The sequence below is a fragment of the Oncorhynchus gorbuscha genome, linkage group LG13 (genome assembly GCF_021184085.1).
Source record: "Oncorhynchus gorbuscha isolate QuinsamMale2020 ecotype Even-year linkage group LG13, OgorEven_v1.0, whole genome shotgun sequence".
In the NCBI taxonomy this organism is placed as follows: domain Eukaryota; kingdom Metazoa; phylum Chordata; class Actinopteri; order Salmoniformes; family Salmonidae; genus Oncorhynchus; species Oncorhynchus gorbuscha.
This window is the reverse complement of record NC_060185.1, coordinates 59,284,373-59,304,241: the sequence shown is the minus strand read 5'-3', so window position 1 is coordinate 59,304,241 and position 19,869 is coordinate 59,284,373. Positions and strand designations below refer to the sequence as shown.

The 19,869-nt window shown below is 39.6% G+C and overlaps 2 protein-coding genes across 5 annotated transcripts in view; both read left to right on the top strand.

Annotated features, from left to right (window-relative positions):
- Positions 1–512: 512 nt before the first annotated feature.
- Positions 513–5,817, top strand: LOC123993218 (C-X-C motif chemokine 14-like). Of its 2 annotated transcripts, none has more exons than XM_046295119.1 (4): positions 513–826; positions 1,666–1,771; positions 3,484–3,597; positions 4,434–5,817. In XM_046295119.1, exons 1-4 carry the CDS (start codon positions 760–762, stop codon positions 4,447–4,449), a joined length of 303 nt encoding a protein of 100 aa, XP_046151075.1. In that variant the 5' UTR covers positions 513–759; the 3' UTR covers positions 4,450–5,817. The 2 variants fall into 2 exon arrangements, with proteins under 2 accessions (XP_046151075.1, XP_046151074.1); XM_046295118.1 differs by having other exon boundaries at positions 4,431–5,817.
- Positions 5,818–8,964: 3,147 nt separating this feature from the next.
- LOC123993216 (protein FAM13B-like) overlaps positions 8,965–19,869 on the top strand; it is an 85,829-nt gene continuing 74,924 nt past the window's right edge. For all 3 annotated transcript variants that reach the window (XM_046295115.1, XM_046295116.1, XM_046295114.1), the window contains exon 1: positions 8,965–9,187. The gene's annotated coding sequence lies outside the window, so the exon portion shown is untranslated. The remainder of the gene's footprint in view (positions 9,188–19,869) is intronic.

Below are 19,869 nucleotides of genomic sequence, written 5' to 3'. Positions count from 1 at the left end.
TGTATTCCCATCCATTTCTATTTAAAGGTCCCCCTCCATCAATCATATTACTTCCAGATGGGTCAGTGTCTGATTCTCAAGAACTTAAACAATACCTCTGAAGTGCCTAAATTGCCAGAAGGTCCGGAGATGGTCCCAATGTAATATTTATTTCACCACCACTGTGATTATAAGACGTGTGCCCACAATCATGCCATGTCTAGGGTCTGAAGTCAGGAGATTCAATTAATCTGAATAGCCTGAATATAAATGTTTGAAAATCAGAGGCAATGTCTGGGCTATGCACAAATGATCTTACATTGTTAGAATATTTGAGTAAATTGCGCTCTGTCCCAGGCAACTTTGATAATCAGCATAGTAACTCTAATCAACTGGTATCTAAACTTCCACTCCTTTAGGGTTCTTCCCCTTATATTACCCTCTCTTTTATGTATCCCTTGTACAAGTGTTTGATTCGTTGGCTCGCTGTGCATGGTAATGAGATGGGACAGAGAGGGTTTTTAAAAGCTGCTGCTCAACAACATATTGGGAAAGACGGCAAGCAGCGTGAAGTCTGAATGACGTTTCTAATCTGAGCTCTCTGGACCTACAGAGTTGGTGAAAACTCAAGAGTATTCGGAAGAATAGAAATCAAACATTGTTCCTCTTGTCATCTCCTCAAATTAAAGGGCGAATACCAAGATCGTGTCGATTGAGTGAGGTTTCGTTGGGGTATCCAGCCAGGAGGTCCGAATTTGAGGTTCCTTATCAGCAGACGAGATGCATCGTTGTACAACAGCAGCGTTGCTTTTGTTAGTTATTGCCTTATATTCCCTCCACACAGAAGGTAAATATATATTTATATTTGAGCAATGTAAAACTTATGTGAAGGAGCCAGACCCAATTGAAACTTATCGGAAATAGTATGTGTTCAGCGGTTAAACATGTTAATCTGATGGTAATGAGTCAACAAAAAAAAAACGTTGTGCAGCCGAATTGCTCCTGTAATGTATGCTCCTGTAATCTCCAAATCTACTCCCTTTTGGCAACCGTATAGGCTATTGTTGTTCATAACAGTTATATTACTGTTTTTGTTTTGTACAATTGTCGCTTTGTTCGTTTTTATTGCGTTAACCACTCAGCCACAGTCTGAAGCCAGGCGACGTTGTAGAAATGTTATCCTTTTAAAGGTTTTACATTTCACCAAATGAATGATGGTTGTTAGCATTTTATGCGTTGCTCTTTATCTGATTTGTTTGGTTCGCGTGGTTGATGAGAACTGTAATGCCCGGTGTTGAGGAATTGGAGATGACTTTTGATGAGGGAGCATTGAAGATGTGGGTCACACGTTTCAAAGTAAGCATGAGCCTGCTACAGCGGTTCACCTGACCACCTGCATGCGTGTTAAACAGCCCCAGTGGCGGTGTGAATCCACAAGCCTTGATTTACAGTGGAGACAACAATAAAGTTGAATGTTTTACAATTACAGTCCTATTCAATCGTTCTCGTTCTCTTTGTTCGTTTTTCATACAGGTTAAGAACTACGCCTGACACTGTGTGAAGTCGAAAGTCATAACTGATCCGTTATTCTCATTAGAAAATATAGATCTACTGATGGTTAAACGTTCAGACGTGTTCATTTGACCTCTATTTTATTGTAATGTCTGTTTTATTTCATTTTTACAGCCTACAAGTGCAGGTGCACAAGAAAAGGGCCAAAGATTCGCTACAAGGATGTGCAAAAGCTGGAGATCAAACCCAAACATCCTTTCTGCCAAGAGAAGATGATATTGTGAGTCATTTCTGTGAATCATTTCTATCCTGCTTTCTCTCTCTCCTACAATGCTTTTGTCCTCTTGTCTCAGATGTCAGTCACTCCTTGTGCTATTCAGTTTGTTTACCAAATGCACAAACTTTTTAATAAATATTCACTCTAATTTTCTAATCTCATAATATATCAAAGCAGCTGATTGACCTTTTCATATATTTATATGGAATCTGAATGGATATTTTGAGAACCTATTAGCTTAAAGGTGTAACACTTAGTATTTTTTGGAATTTGAATAGTGTATATCTAGTACTAATAGTGGCAGGATAGTGTTTCACAGTATTACTTACCTGCCAGTGTTGTGATTGGTTGTGATATTCGCCTATTGATTTCTCCTGCTGGACTTTATAGCTGTTGTCTAGTGGAAGTCACTGTCATTTCGTGGTTGCGAACATTCCACACTTTTCGCTCCAGTTTGTGAGAAAACAAGCACAGAATAGTGTAGGGAATCATTGTACCATCTAAATCACTGTGAAATATATAATTTCCGATAACAAAAAAATGCTGTTTTTAAATCTGTTTGAAGTCGGTAGACCAAAATGAAAGTTGAGTTGTAAAAACTATATTTATTGTTATTAAACATATATTTCACTGAGATTTAGATGGTACAATGATTCCCTACACTATTCAGTGCTTGTTGTCTCTCGCAAACTGAAATTGAGCGACCCGTGTAGAATTTTTGCAACCAGGAAATTTGTGATTTCCACCAGATGCCACAGTCAGAACAGCTTTCCCAGTTTGACAACAGATGCTGCTCCGGTGGGAGAAATCAATAGGCATCCAATATGGACTTTACCTCTTCAGATATGAGTGACTTTCTAAGGGTTCAAAATGGAGTTGAATTTCCCTATACTGTTGCTTTCCCTTTCCAAAATAGATGCTGATCTCACGTTTTAGTAATTTTCAGTGGAAGTGGTGCTTACTTTTGTAAAAAATAAAAATAATAATCACATACTCTTTCGCCATCTGTAGTTCACTTGAGGTATTGCATAGATGTGTTCCCATGAACAGAAAAACCCAAACCATGAATTCAAATGTTTTTTTGTCCCGCTGTCATGGATTACATTACATTGCTCTTGATTTTATCAAAAGGCCTTAGGGTCCATCCAACAAAGATTTGTTGGCTCCTTGGACCATTAAACTGATCTTATATCCTGGGGCCAATGTGATACATTTTAGTTGAACACCAAACAGTTAAAGCTGGTCTATTTGCATAAAATAGTGGCTGCTGGCCACTGACCTAAGTGAAAAATGAGACTCAGCGGGCTCCGGAAACAGTGCCCCTTCTCTCTGTTGGCTGGCATGGCTCACGTCTCAGAATTTAACATTCTGCGGGGCCACCTCCACTGTCACAGCAGTGCCTCCAACTCCAACCAAGAGTTAGAAATTATCCAAGGCCTCTGTTGGCTGGGCAGGTGAATAATTAATTAAGAAGCAGACTAACTATAAGAGATTGATTTGAAAAACCCCTGCAGAGCTCTGGGCACAACACACAGCACATGTCACGGCTGGCTCAAATGCCATACAGACAGTCTCTCCAACTGCTGCTCTGAATGTCAATGGGTTCATCTAGCCAGGCTCCGAGATCATGTATACCCAGTGCTGTTTTTAAAGCCTGTTCATACAGTAATGTGGATTAGCTGGTTTCTCTTACGCTCTCTCCTTTTGTTCTTCAGTGTCACCATGGAGAACGTGGCGCGCTTCAAAGGTCAGGAGTACTGTCTGCACCCTAAACTGCAGAGTACCAAAAACCTGGTCAAGTGGTTCCGGATCTGGAAGGATAAGCATAGGTGAGAGGTCATCCCACTCCATGATTTGAATGGCCCCCACCAGAGGGCAGTTACTGTCTGTATTTCGATGTAATTTCTATCCTATAGCTGAAATTCTTGTTTAGGTTCTACCTCCGAAGGATGATGCAGGCTGTTTTTTAATACATATTCACGAATTGGGGGTGGGAACGTTGTGGTGATTTCCACATTGAGTGGAGAAATAACAATAACTAACTGACAGCTGTCAGTGTAGCTAGCTAACATGCTAACCTTATCTACCTAGCTAATGATATCTGTTGCTACAGCATATTCAAAATATTAGTAAGCTCGCTAGGCTATGGCTGGTTCTGGAGCTGGATTTGTCATAAGCATTTAGGGAACTTCACCACAGATGGGTAGGGAAAACCACTATCTTTCACTTCGCCATCTATTATCTCCAAGTGTTTTCCATAAATTGTAGCTGCGACTCTGCCATAGAAATACAAAAAATAAGATGAAGCTCCGGTAATATGGATAGACTGAACAGTTTGTACTAGAGGCCAGGGTGACGGCTAAGGCACATTTATTGTAGTGATTTTCTCACAAAAAAAACTGGCATTAATGTCTAGCTACTTAAAAAAAAAAGTTTGTTTTTTATATATATATATATATATTACACACACATTTGACTGAACAGACTGAACCGAATCCATTCGTCGACTCTCACAATGCGACATCTGTCATCAATTTGGGCACCAGGTGTGTCCGTGTAGCTTCTCCCGCTATGGAAAGTATGGTTATCGGAATCTATATAGCTAAGTAATCATGTACTGTATATTTGGCTGTATTTAACAACATTTTCCCTTCTTTCTTAGCAGGGTGTATGAAGCTTAAACCATGGATTATGAGCACAAAGGGGGAAAAGTGGAAAAAAAACGCCATTAATAAGACTGTTTTTATGAAGTACAAGACATAATCCCCGAGCAATCAGTACTTTGTCTTGGAATGAGATTTATCACGCATATAAGAGATTTCTAGTTTGCTGGTGCCGTTTTAGTTGGCCATCAGGCTAATTATTGTTACTCACTTAAGTCATTTCAACTGTAATAATGGTAGTATTTCTCCAATGCCAACGTTCAAGGCTGTTTACCAGTGGAATAGGATATTGCAGGAAATGCTGTGAGGAAGGTCCTTGATGAATCTGGCCCATGTTTTTTGGATAGATGTTTGCCCTTGAACCATCTGTTTGTTCCAAGGACTATTGTATGTTGATGTCTTGTAACAATAAGGGGTCATGGTATTCTTGTTATTGTATACTGGTACTTCTCTATCTTGCTGTGCTTCCAGAAGTGTTAAACACAGCATACTGTATACATGTGTAGGGAATGTGATGAAGGGAATTATTAATTACTCAGACCAAGCACTCAAATGTATGTCAGTCATTTTGTAAATTTGAGTCCATTCAAAGAAGAGAAATTGGACACAAGAAAAACACACCCAGGTCAATGTGTAGTCATTATAGATTTCATTGGTGCCATGCCATTCCCATATGCAATCATTAAGTTGTAGTTTATTATGAGCAGTATATAAAGTCAACCTGTTCATTTAGATCTTGTAAGACATATATTTTCTGTACCTGATATGAACAATTGTAAACAGCAATGGTATTATAAGTTTCCCATTTACTCTCATTTGTATCCTTGTCCTGGTGTTTTCTTATGGTGTAATTCTACAAAGACTGGAGTTCATCAACATGTTTAATTTTTAGAAGAAAGTCTTCATTACCTATGGAAAATAAACATTTTAAGGAATCTCTCATTGTAACCCTCATAAGAATCAAGACATTCAATCATGAAATTGTTTCATAAGTGGTTAATTATAGAGCATGTTCATGATATTATCCAACACTTTTTGAATGATGACCTTTGAAAAGGTGTGCCTGTTTTGTAAGGTATTGATATACGTTGCTACAATGACAGTTTACTTTTTATTTCACCAAACAGAATGCTCAATATACATTTTCTTCAAAGAATGTGCATTCCTCTTGTTTAATATATACATACAAATGTTGTATTCTTTTTGTGAGAATTCTTCTAAGACTTTCTAGTGTAATTTATTGTGTTACTGTTTTGCTATTTAAATGTTCATTCGGTAACAAATGTTAAGTATCTGTGTTTGGACTGACTCACCAAGCACACATTCAAAATATTCCAAGGAGTGTGAATCAACAAGCACAGCAATAAAAAAAACTGTCTGAAAACAGCCCTTTCATTGTTTCCTTGATATTTTATCTCAATTACTAAATCAATATATTTTCACTCCACACATCTATGAGCTTTCAGACAACATATGGATTGATATTTTAGGCTATCCATTGAAGGTGCTATGTGCTCCCCAATGAACTGGGATGGGATTAGCGGTCTTCCAGCAGCAGGATATTATGCTGGCAACTCATCGTGGATAGTTTTTTTTCAAAATAAGAGTCACCATGCAAAAAATATACATTTGTACTCTAGTACAGCACTTCTGTTTTTCACAGCATTGCAACCACACACTGAACTCTATCAGGGAAGTAGTTGGTGAACCAGGCAAGGCAATCATTTGAGAAACCAAGGCTGTCGTGTCTGCCGACGAGGATGTGGTGATTGACAGAGTCGAAAGCCTTGGCCAGGTCAATGAATACGGCTGCACAATATTGTTTCTTATTGATAGCGGTTAAGATATCATTTAGGACCTTGAGCGTGGCTGAGGTGCAACCATGACCAGCTCTGAAAACGGATTGCATAGCGGAGAAGGTATGGTGGGATTCGAAATGGTCGGTGATCTGTTGACTTGGCTTTCGAAGACCTTAGAAAGGCAGGGTAGGATAGATATGTCTGTAGCAGTTTGGGTCATTCATGGTCGAATTGCTGCAAAGAAACCACTAAAGACACCAATAATAAAAAACTTGCTTGGGACAAGAAACACAAGCAATAGACATTAGACTGGTGAAAATCTGTCCTTTGGTCCGATGAGTCCAAATTTGAGATTTTTGGTTCCAACCTCTGTGTCTTTGTGAGATGCAGAGTAGGTGATGATCTCCGCATGTGTGGTTCCCACTGTGAAGCATGGAGGAGGTGTGAAGGTGCTTTTCTGGTGACACTGTGATTTATTTAGAATTCAAAGCACACTTAACCACCATGGCTACCACAGCATTCTGCAGCAATACGCCATCCCATCTGGTTTGTGCTTAGTTGGACTATCAATTGTTTTTCAACAGGACAATGGCCAAACACACCTCCAGGCTATGCAAGGGCCATTTGACCAACAAGGAGAGTGATGGCGTGCTGCATCAGATGACCTGGCCTCCACAATCCCCGACCTCAACCAAATTGAGATGGTTTGGGACGAGTTGTAACGCAGAGTGATGGTAAAGCAGCCAACAAATGCTCAGCATATGTGGGAACTGCCTCAAGACTGTTGGAAAAGCATTCCAGATTAAGCTGTTTTTTTGGTTACTACATGATTCCATGTGTTATTTCATAGTTTTGATGTCTTCAATATTATTCTACAACGTAGAAAATAGTAAAAATAAAGAAAAACGATGTAATGAGTAGGATTGTCCAAACTTTTGACTGGTATATATATATATATGTATGTATACTCCATACTCCAACATTGCTCATCTTAATATTTCTTAATTCCATGTTTTTACTTTTACATTTGTGTGTATTGTGAGATATTACTGCACTTGTTGGAGCTAGAAACACAAGCATTTCACTACACCTGCGCAATAACATCTGCTAAACATATGTATGGACCAATAATATGTGATTTGATTTTGATTTGAGAAATGCAGAAATGTCTGCATCACAAACACTACATGTAATACTGTGGCCACCAATAAAACAAAAACAACAAAAATGAAACACGTTTGGCCGTTTACCTCTGATAGAGACACTGATGAAGAATATATTTTGTCATAGAAAGATGGTTGTCTAAAAGCTGGCTGTACACTACCCGATTTTGTCGCCGATTTAACAGTCCCAGACATGTTTTTGAGATCAGACACAAAATGCACACGTTGTTTCCTACTCGGACGCTCGGCCGTCATCGTCGATCGTTTAATGTAAGCGGCTCAAAGAGTCGCCATCTGAGAGTTTCGATCCCGTCTTTGAGCAGTCACAGACATCCCGGTATTTTCAAGCATGCTTGACTTTTTCCCGCACAAAATCAGCGATGCTCTTGTAGTGTAAGATATGCAACAGCAAGATTTGAGAACGGCGATCAGCAACAGCCAATGAAAGCTCTCCAAGAGAACGAGCCAGTGAGACGATGACGTATCGAATCATCCAGAATTTGTTCTCTCGAGCAAGAGCAATGACTACTACCAGTTTATACTTACGAAAGTGTAAAATCGTTACAGTTCTGACAAGCACCTTACACGCAGTGTTATTCAATTGAAGATGCATTGGCTAGATATTTGAACTCTATACGGCAAACGTGAATGTCTGACTAAAAACGTTTATTTGTCTGCTTTGAGCCACAGCTTGTTCTGGCTATCACATCACATCCTTGTTGTCGAGCAACAGCCACAACAGCAAAAACAATCTGTAGTATTTCTCCCAGTAGATGGCGCACAAACTCTTTCTTTTCGATCATTATGGACAGTCCCAAATTTCAAATCCAAGATGCATCGTATCAGATAAAGTCATCTTTGTTTGAACATTTTAAATCATTTTGAATAAATTTATCCACGATATTCAGGTTCGAACAGTCTGAAAAGTAAAATAATTTAACCAAAAAGGGGAATGAGCAGTAGCCAACATGTTCATGCTATGTATGTTTTAATCATTATTTTCAAGCCGTTTTAATTTGATCAACATGATTTGTGAACTGCTGCGATTGTAATAGACAAGGTGATAACTTGAGTATTTATTCACATGGAAGGTTGTTTGTAAACCACTTTAATTTATGTAATTTTACCTTGAAAACATTTCTAATGAAACATCTAGCTGTCTGCACTGTGACTGTCTCTTCAAAATATGTAATGGCAACATGTTTCTAGCGATTATATCATATGTTATATCATAAACTGGATAAGAGCGTCTGCTAAATGACTTAAATGTAAATGTAAATGTAAATGTAAATAAACTGCTACTGTATCTGACATTCTTGCTTCTAGAGATGTGAGATGCGATGTGGATGGATGAGGAAGTTTTCCGCTTGCTTTACTGGTGGTATTCATTAAAACACAACGTAGAAAAACGTTTAAAACATTTTCCGACGGAACACGAAAATAAGCTATTTGTATTGGACAATTCCATAAAGTCCCTCCCTGTTTTAGTATGTTTGATTAAGTTTGGTGCCCAATTAATACAACCCCGAGCAATGGGAGAGGCGGGGACAAAATTTGGCAGCTTCATCTCTTGTGGGTGTGAGCTGAGACGTTATAGCAACGAACTACAAACGGTATCTGAATTTCAACAAACGGGAACCGAATTGTTTTCAAATAGCTAGCTATGTTATCAATTGTTTGTTTTGCTAATATCTGTTTCATTTTGATCAAATTTGTCGTCCGTTAAGACCTCAATTAAAAACTCAAAACGATAATTGATGGTCATCGCTCTCCGTTCCTGTTGGATTTAATCTGGTAAGGCTCACAACATTTGCTCGCCAATTTAGCTAACATTGTTAGCATGCTAACATTTCCTAATTATTTGTACAGGTGTTTTTGTTTGACTAAATAATTGCATTATTCTGGAGTCACGTCCGCAGGCTGATGGGTATGAATGTGCTAAAACGCCTACTAGCGATGTTCATTTGTTTTAATTTAACCCATTGCCAAGAATTTGATGCTAGCTAACGTTAACTAGGTGAAAAGCAGCTTCTGCCAGTTAGCCTGCTATCATTTAGTATATGCTAACCAGAAAGCTAGCTAGCTTTCCACGGTTAGTCCTGCCAAAGATTGGTTTAATTTCGGTTTCGTGTTAGCTAATACGAATGTTAGACATGACCGCAGTTAGCATTTTCGGTTTCTCACAAATGCTTATTCAATAGTTTATTTTTCTATTGCAATTTAGCAAACGTTACACAGTGAATTGGCTAGTCTTAATCAGACTGTAATACACACATTGTTATGTAAACAGCCTGAAATGAATAGCTACAAAACCGTGTAAATGTTCTTTCCTTTGCAAACCAGAACGTTGAATAGAATGACGGTTGTCTGTGAGGTTTGTCCTTTAGCTGCTTGAAATTTTAGACCCACACAGCCACAGGAATAAAACTAGTTATACGTTATAAAACATCTTTAGTATTGTTTACCCGACTTTTTAGAGAGCTGGTAGGTAATTTTAAGGTTTTATATTGGACATTCGGTTGTTTTATATTGGATATTCGGTTTTCTCTCGTTAGTAGCTATTGAACCAAGGATGCCATGAATTTGGTATAGTCTGAATCAGGAGAGGATGGCTGGAGAACAATCCACACCGGTTTATTTATTTTGATTATCCGAATTTTAAAAAAGTATATAAAATGCACACACAAAGGTGCTGACGGTTCATCTAGCAATGCATGTTAACTAGCTAAATCATATTCAGTGGTCACCATCAACAGGATGCCACAGTTGCATGCTAATTTTATGCTTTTCTTGTTCTGGGTTGACGCTTTTTTTTCTATGTGTGATTGAGTTTTTAATTTGGCTATTTTCTTTAGACATCTGATTAACTTCTGACACGGCCTCTAAAGAAAAACACCAAGCTTATTTATTGCATGGTGGATGCCTGAAATATGATGGAATGATCTCTAAGAATAGTTTGCAATGCGAAAGCAACACAAGTCTCCCTCATCCAACAATACTATTGTGATTAAAATGCATTGTTGTCCTCTGCAATTCCATTTTATTCGGATTAATCAATGCCAAGGTGAATGAAAATGGCCCACCTCAATAAAGCTAACACCAGCTTGAGATTGTGAAGTACTGCAAATATGTGGGATCTGAAGGTCAGCAGCAGTGACGCTCTGATGGAGAGCTATAATTAGGCCATGTCCACGCTGGTGCTATTGACTTAGATTCTACAAACTACTGTATTACAGTTAGGTCTAATCTTTTTTTTATTGTTTTAAAATAAATACCATAATGTTTAACTGCCTGCTACGTTACTGAATGTCATCTCCTCTCTGTCTTCAATTACTTCTATGTCAGACAGATAGTTAATGAGTTTTATCTGCAGGCAAGCTTGTAATGGTACCTTAGCATTTGAGGGAATGTCAGGAAAGGAAAATAAAGTCACTCGAGTGCACAGCCTCCTGCCATGTGAGATTGTTGTTGCTAGAGAATTGTTTTGTGACTCAAACGGGCCAAGCATAACCAAATCTGGTCAGATGAGCCTAGGACAGGACGTCCAAAAGGCCAGAAACCGATGTGTTCGCAGCAGAATTAAACGAACTGGGCTAACCCCAGAGGTTCTCTAAACAGAAAAAGGCGGACGCTAGAATAACTTGGCTTCTTGGAGCCCCTGGGTCGGCCTATGCCTATGTCCGGTAAGAATCCCATCACAAGATAGACCTGTACCCCATAGTGAGGCCTAGGTCTATCTTGTGACCAGATGCTTGCAGCAGATGCGTTGAGGTGTCCTGCCCTTTAAACCTGCTGAATGTGTGTCTGTTCAGATTACCACAGCCTAAACCAGCTGTCCATCAGGCCAGGGGATTTCTCTGCTTGGTGAGCTCTCCTCCTGGTGTTGGATTAGGCTCTCCTTTCCATCGCTATCCCTGGCAGCTTAGATGGACATTGGACAGTCCTGAGGCAGTTTGTGCACCAGTATGAATTATCCCCTCTACATAACTGTTTTTGCTTGTCTTGTGAATCTCTATCAGTTCTTGAATGAAACATTTTCCTATATCGTGTCATGTGATAACTAGACCGATTTTATAAATAAGTTTTTTTTTTTTATTATTGTATAACCTTATTAGTGAAATGTTAGAACCTGAAGTAATGTTTGATATTATCTAATGTCTGTAGGCAGGGGAGTGGTTTGTAAGCACAAGATTAACATGCTGTGGTGAAGCACCGTCTGCCAAAGGCTATATTGAGCTGAGTTTGTTTTCCTGTTGATTGAGTGGAGAGGGCAGTGGAGTTGAAGGCACAAGATCAGTTTCCCACTGTATGTACGCACTCAAGGTCAGAGGGCGTAAGAAGCACAGCAAAGCAAACTTTCAGGACTGATAGGCTCCAAATGAGCTTGGGAGTAAAGTCTCCTATTTGGTACCCGACCCAATGCTTCTTGGATACTCTTAGGGGTGAATTCAGTTGAAATGTTTTGTCAATTCAGGAAATGAGTTTAAAATCCTCCATGTCGAAAATTATGGAAAATTACTACGCTAGCAACAGATTCGGCTCCACCCACAAAGGGTAATGAAAAAGGAATTTCTCATTGAAATGCATTAATTTTAGTGCCGCATTAAATTGCTTAAATACTTCTAGAAAACCTTGTTTTCTATAGTCTTACCGTTGTTATTGTAGGAGTGGACCCGTTGTTTGCAGAGCGCACAAACTAGGCTACGCTAAGTTTTGCTTTATTTATTTCCATTTAAGTGTTGTCAAATTAATTATTTGTCTTTTGTTTGGAGCGCTCCTGTCAATCGTGAGTAAGGACACCTGATTACGCATATAGAAGTAGGACTAGTCTACCTGGCCTGCGCACAAATGTAGGCCTATAAATGTGCCTTATTTGGGGATCTAATACTCTTTCTGATTTGCCTTAACTCGCCATCACTGGAGCTTTTTAAAGTTAATTTGTCTTCACCTCGAACGGCAAGTAAACAAAGTCTCTGTTTTTACATCCATTTACAATGATAATAGTTCATTGTAATCTTTCAAGCTCTCTCCCAATTTATTACCACTCGGCATGAAAGGGGGAAAATATGTCATGCTCTGATCAGACGGAAACATCATAAAATAGGCCTACCTGATTACTTCTTATCCCTTGCACAAAATAGCTTACAGCAGTGTATGTCTGTCTGGAGCTCACTGGGACAGGATACCCTTGAGGGACCAGAATTTTTTTTTTTATACAGTATTGCAAATTTGCTAGCACCAGCTTTGCACTGGACCAAGTTAAGACTTGATACAATTTTGCAAGTTTGTTACAGATAAGCCATGCTTAGCCTTTGTGATTTTTATAGGATATTCATTTTTTCCCAGGATATTTTCTACCTGTGGGCTTCTGTTTGCTTTATTTAGGCAATTTTTAAACATTTGCAATAGAAGCTACTTTTAGATTTGTATCTTTTTTATTTAGATATCATTTTGATTATCATGACATTGATTTTGAGATATGAAGACTTCATTATACATTTTAAATTGTGCCACAAATGTGCATATTAAAATCATAACTGGCACGCAGATCAGTTGAAATGGTACGATAACGTGGCACTCCATATTGAAAAGGTTGCTGACCCATGGTGTAGCCTATTATCAGCAACTTCAGGGACTTAATGGCAGAATCTGCGAAGACTAGCAGCAGCAGGGTCGGGAACAGGTTTTTATCTTCTGGTTAGCCTATTGATCTCTGGCACCCTCTTTAGTAATTTGTCTTAATATTGAATAGCGGTGCTTAAAGCATCAGACAAGCTCAGCAGCCTACATGTGTTTTTTCCAGAGTGGTGCAGCGGTCTAAGGCACTGCATCTCAGTGCTAGAGGAGTAAATACAGACCCTGGTTCGATTCCAGGCTCACAACCGGCAGTGATTGGGAGTTCCTATAGGGCGGCGCACATTTGGCCCAGCGTCGTCCGTGTTAGGGTTTGGCCTGGGTATGCCATCATTGTAAATAAGAATTTGTTCTTAACTGACTTGCCTAGTTAAATAAAAGTTAAAACCTATTTATTTTTGAAAAAGCCGAACAAGTGAGTGTGGCTTAAGACGAGCAGAAAAGAACAGTTGCAGTCAACCGAGACTACTTGTTGAATCACGATAAACCAAAGATGATGTTTGGAGAGATCCTCTCTTTGATATGCTGAACTCTAAACGCACTGCGGTCAACCTGACTACTTTCAGGTGACTAAGATTTTTTTTTTTTGCCGGGGAGAGGCCAAGAACATTATCGAGTTTTTGCTTTGTTTATTTTCCACTGCAGTGTATTTCTGGAGGCTAGAACTGGATCAAGTTGCTACTAGCTGTTGAGCATTTTGAATGTGACGACATTCAAGCAACCCAAAGACTGCTAGTTGGCTAACTATTTTTGAATGAGCCATTCATATCGTAACCCTTCTAGGTAAGGTTGAAAGCAGTGTTATCTAGCCGCCATACATTTTTTTGCTTTGTTTGTCGATCTTCAATGCTGGCTAGCAATGCAATACCAACCTGCTTTGCTGCCCATCCAACCAGTTAACAATGGGCAGCTACCTAGCTAAATATTTCTAGTACAGAAAATGCATTCTTCAAGTTGGATATTAGTAGGGCTGTAGTAAAGGATATATTATACAGCCAGTTAAGATGGCGTTAATATGATTTACACCTACAAATATAGCATGTGCTTTGCTTGGAAAACTTCACTTACATGTTAATTTCAACGTTCTGAATCTTTACTCTTCGTGGTTATTGCTAAACAATGGGCCTCACAACATTGATGACACAAACCTGTCTTCCTCCATTGTATCATTCCAGTCTTTGATCTGCCCAGTGAGGTTTTTGTCATGACTCATTTCTGTGAGGCACTACCCTTGTTATAAATCGGTTGTTACTTCCTTTGAGTGGCAAAGGAGGGATCTTCAGTTTGCAAAGTCATTCTGATGTGCATTTTTTTAAAAATTGTCCCTGTTGTAGTGGGCTCAGGTGAGGTAAGGCTAATTTCTCTGAAGATATTATATTTTTACAAGAATTTCTCTCTTTTGACCTGCTGTTGTTTAGAAGTTGCTATGTGCTAAGCCATGTATTAGTTATTCATTGCCTCTATTCATAGCTTTCGAATATCAACTCTCATTATCAGCCCCCCCCCACAAACACACAACAATCTTTTGAGAATGCTGAAGGACTGTTCCTTGCAACAAAGCATATAATTCTTGTTTTGCGCTGGTACGGAGGTGATAAAGTCTAAGGCAAGCGGGCCAACTCTGCTAAGTTGCAGGCATTTCAAGCCTACACCCACACCTCAAGCCTTCAAACAGTTGACATCAGTATCCAAGATGGAAAATGTATGCAAATGCACAATACATGGTTAGGTCTGCACATGCTCAGACAGTAAAATGGCATTGTGACAGACATTTCACACCTAGGTCGTAACTGATTATCTGTTCCATATTCGAACCTAGTATGTTATCTACAGAACAATAAATTGGCATCCTGTATAAATTTAGGCTACATCAGTGCTGTAAACTGTAACTTATGAATAGGTGCTGATTTACTGAGAGAACTATTACCTTTTTCTCTCTGCCACCCCGGCCTTTAGTTAAATAACAAGCCCTTCTCATTCCTGTCCCCTAAAGAGATCTAGTTATTAAGGAATCAGTCCCGTGGGATGCTCAGGCAACTGCTGTGTCAAAGGCAAGAGTAGCACAGCATCTCCTATCCCCTACTACTACCCCCTATTTTCTCTTTCTACCCATGTTATTAGCACTCAACTTATCGCCAATGGCCTATTTTCTAATTAAGGTCAATGAGTTCAACCTCAGGTCTTGCATTAGGTTCAACTCAGAGGTAGTGTTGACTCTGCAGATGTTGTCTCTGTCTGCTCCTAGCCTATATCCTTTTCCTTCTTCCCTTCAGTCGATATCAGACTGCCCTGTTGTGAAATCTGTTTCTCAGTGGTGTCAATATATCTACCTCTCCTATTATCTTACTTGCCAGTGTCACTTAAGGCTTCCACATGCTTCATTTTGGCTGGCACCTAACTGAACGAGTGTGCTCGCATACTCCCTTAAGACATTCGCTTGAAAAACGAGAGAAAAGTGTCAAATGGTACTGTTTTTCCATCTTGAGACGCCGTAGCCAGTATACACTCCCTCAAAATAGTCAGAATGAATCTAAGATAGCTCAAGAAATCTGTCATTAATTTAGCAGTTTTTGCTTAGTTGCGCAACTTTACCTCTTAGATGTTTGGTGCAGTAATTTGGAAGTGAGAAAATGTGCATGACAACTATCATTGAATCACCCGATGGTTTGGCAAGGGTAGGCTGTCATTGTAAATAAGAATTTGTTCTTAATTGACTTGCCTAGTTAAATAAAGGTTGAATCAAACATTTATTGAAGAATCCCTACTGTTAACCAATGACCTTTGGCTAATGAATTTTAGCTTGCTTCGGAAAATGTAGTGTCCACGATCAGCCGAAAAACCCCTTTGCCGAAGACCAAAATGTTTGTGGTAATATACACACAAACTGTTCCGAACTGTTTTGGATGGGAAGCATGCAGACGCCATTAGAGGTTAGGTGAGGCAGTCACCTCAGACCTACAGTAGAAAGTCTGTCGAGGTGAAAGTCAATTACTTGTGTTTTTAGTTGGAATACATAGTCTCCATTGAGCTCTCTACTTGCTTTCAACACACTGCCGCTGAAACGCTCTATAAAAATTAAACATTTGTTGCATTCACACTTTCAATTCTCTTCAAGTTAAGTAGCCTACTTCTCCTCCCCTAGTTGGGCATACGTGCATGCAAGATTAAGTAGGCCTCGTATGTCCGGTCTCAATGAAGGAGAGTAGGCTGCCTATGCATGGGGCAGTTCCTCCAAGGAAATGTACTTAATAAATATGATGTAGGCTGTAGTTTACTAGAATGCAGGGTTTCTGTTAGGAAAATGTGGTGACAGAAACTTGACAGTCAGCATTAAAATTGACCAAACATTTAAGAAATTTACTGAACCAATATGTATTGGTTGTGTAACCTGATTAGGGTGTCCACCCACGGTTCTCAGAATGCAGAAATCACATTATAGTTTATCTTAACAGAACATGCAACTCCGATGCAACGGCATGTCATTTTTACCAAATTCTAATTAACAATTTCAAAGATGGAATACATAGGTGGTGAGGTTATAAGGCTAGAGGAAGCTAAGCTTTCTCCAAAGTATACTGAACAAAAAATATGAACCCAACAAGTGTTGGTTTCATGAGCTGAAATAAAAGATCCCAGAAATGTTCCACACACACAGCGTTTTTCTCTCAAATGTTGTGTAAAAATTTGTTTACATTCCTGTTGGTGAACATTTCGCCTTTGCTAAGACAATCCCTCCACTTGACAGGTGTAGCATACTAAACAGCATGATCATTGTGCTGAGGACAATCAAAGGCCACGCTAAAATATGCAGTTGTCACAACACCATGCCACAGATGTCTCAAGTTTTGAGGAAGCATGCGATTTGTATTCTTACTGCAGGAATGTCCACCAGAGATGTTGCCAGAGAATTGAATGTTAATTTCTTTACCATAAGCCGCCGCCAATGACCTTTCTAGAGAATCTGGCACAATATGTCCAACCGGCCTCAACCTCAGACCACGGGTAACCATGCCAGCCCAGGACCTCCACATGTCTTTTTCAACTGTGGGATCGTCTGAGACCAGCCACCCAGACAGCTGATGAAACTGTGGATTTGCGTAACTGATGAATTTATGCACAAACTGTGAGAAACCATCACAGAGAGAACTTGTGAAATCCTGAGGCCCATTCTTGTGCCACTTATCCACCGCCATCACCTCATGTTTCAGCATGACAATGCACGGCCCCACGTCACAAGGATCTGTACACAGTTCCTGGAAGCTGAAAATGATCCAGTTCTGCTATAGCCTGCACACTCACCAGATATGTCACCCTTTAAGCATGTTTGGGATGCTCTGGGTCGACATGTACGACAGTGTTCCAGTTCCCGCCAATATCCAGCAACTCTGCACAGCCATAGAGGCATGTGACAACATTACAATGGCCACAATAAACCCTATATGAAGGAGATGTGTTGCGCTGCATGAGGCAAATGGTGGTCACACCAGATACTGACTGTTTTTCTGATCCACAACCCAATTTTTTTGTTTTATATATTTTGTCTGTGTAAATGTAATTAAATTGGCAAAATTATATAGCCTAATTAGCTTACTCCGGTCTATACATAAATAAAATCATTCAAAATAGGCTAATACACCAGAAAGCATGATTTGGCCACAGAGGATCATTTAGCATCTTTAAAAGGTAAAATCTCACAACCTACAGTCGGAAAGGCACGCAATTTGAGCTGAGCGCACGGCAAATACCAAATAGATGATTGTTGAGTTGCGACTGTCAGTGAAAAGCGGAGAAACCTAGCCAGGCATATCGCAATATTTTTAATTAAATCGAAAAACTGTTTGGAAAACGAATGGTAATTTAACCTTCAGTGGCAAGAAAAGGTATGTGAACCCATTGAATTACCTGGATTTCTACATAAATTGGTCATCAAATTTGATCTGATCTTCATCTAAGTCACAACAATAAACACACATAGTTTCTCCAAAAGCTAATTGGAGTTAGGAGTCGGCTAACCTGGAGTCCAATCAATGAGACCAGATTGGAGATGTTGGTTAGAGCTGCCTTGCCCTATAAAACATTCACAATTTGAGTTTGCTTTTCACAAGAAGCATTGCCCAATGTGAACCATGCCTCGAACAAAAGAGATCTCAGAAGACCTAAAATTAAGAATGGTTGACTTGAATAAAGCTGGAAAGGGTTACAAAAGTAGCTCTAAAAGCATTGACGTTCATAAGTCAAGACAAATTAAGATAAATTGTCTATAAATGGAGAAAGTTCAGAACTGTTGCTACTCTCCCTAGGAGTGGACGTCCTGCAAAGATGACTGCAAGAGCACAGCGCAGAATGCTCAATGAGGTTAAGAAGAATCCTAGAGTGTCAGTTATTAAAGACTTACAGAAATCTCTGGAACATGCTAACATCACTGACGAGTCTACGATACGTAAAACACTAAACAATAATGGTGTTCATTGGAGGACACCACGGAAGAAGACACTGCTGTCAAAAAAAACAATGCTGCATGTCGGAAGTTTGCAAAAGTGCACCTGGATTTTCCACAACGCTACTGGCAAAATATTCTGTGGACAGATGAAACTACAGTTTAGTTGTTTGGAAGGAACACAACACTGAATAGAAAAAAAGGCACCGCACACTAACATAAAAACCTCATCCCAACTGTAAAGTATGGTGGAGGGAGCATCATGGTTTGGGGCTCCCTCAGTGCCTGGACAGCTTGCTATCATTGACGGAAAAATGAATTCCCAAGTTTATCTATACTTTTTGCAGGAGCATGTTAGGCTTTCTGTCCACCAATTGAAGCTCAACAGAAGTTGGGTGATGCAACAGGACAACGACCCAAAACACAGAAGTAAATCAACAACAGAATGGCTTCAACAGAAGACAATCCGCCTTCTGGAGTGGCCCAGTCAGTCCTGACCTTAACCCAATTTGAGTTGCTGTGGCATGACCTCAAGAGAGCAGTTTACACCAGACATCCTAAGGATATTGCTGAACTGAAGCAGTTTTGTGAAGAGGAATGGTCCAAAATTCCTCCTGAACATTGTGCAGGTCTGATCTGCAACTACGGAAAACATTTGGTTGAGGTTATTGCTGCCAGAGGGTCAACCAGTTATTAAATCCAAGGGTTCACATACCTTCCCCACCTTGCACTGTAAATGTTTACATGGTGTGTTCTATAAAGACATGAAAACGTAATTGTTTGTTAGTTTAAGCAAACTGTGTCTATTGTTGTGACCTACATGAAGATCCAATCAAATTTTATGACCAATTTATTCAGAAATCCAGGTATTTCCAAAGGGTTCACATACTTTCTCTTGCCACTATATTCGGTAGGTTATTTTTGCACATTTTAATATTGCCTATAGGGCACAAAATGGCAGTGACCATTGCTGCCAAGTGAGCTGCTTCACATGTCTAAATTAACATTGTGGACCAGTTCTTGCGGTAGCGGGTGGGAGTCAGACAGTAAGCCGGGGGGTGCAGGCGGGCGGTTGAGTAAATCAGTCCTTCGCAGACCTCTCTTTCAGAGTAATGTAAGGGAACTCAAGTCCCAATGGAGTCATGCAAGCTTCTCCAATAACCATAACCTTTCAAACTCCCAGGATTTATGCAGATTAAGTGGAAAGATTTAGGAAATTGCGGATATGTCATGATCATTGCTGGTGATTTAATTGTTGAAAAAGAAAAGCATAAGTGAGAGGACTGCTGCTAGGCTTGGCAGATGAAATGCAGAACCGAACAGGAACAATGCACCACCTCATTGACTGATTGTTCTGTCTGGGCTCCTCTCCCTCCCCTAACAATGGCTGACATTGTGGATGAAA

Bases quoted from the DNA above. Each gene is read 5' to 3' on its own strand.
- LOC123993218 (XM_046295118.1), top strand. From the start codon at position 760: ATGCATCGTTGTACAACAGCAGCGTTGCTTTTGTTAGTTATTGCCTTA. The intron at 827-1,665 runs GTAAATATATAT...TCATTTTTACAG, and splicing joins ATATTCCCTCCACACAGAAG to CCTACAAGTGCAGGTGCACA. The intron at 1,772-3,483 runs GTGAGTCATTTC...TTTGTTCTTCAG, and splicing joins TGCCAAGAGAAGATGATATT to TGTCACCATGGAGAACGTGG.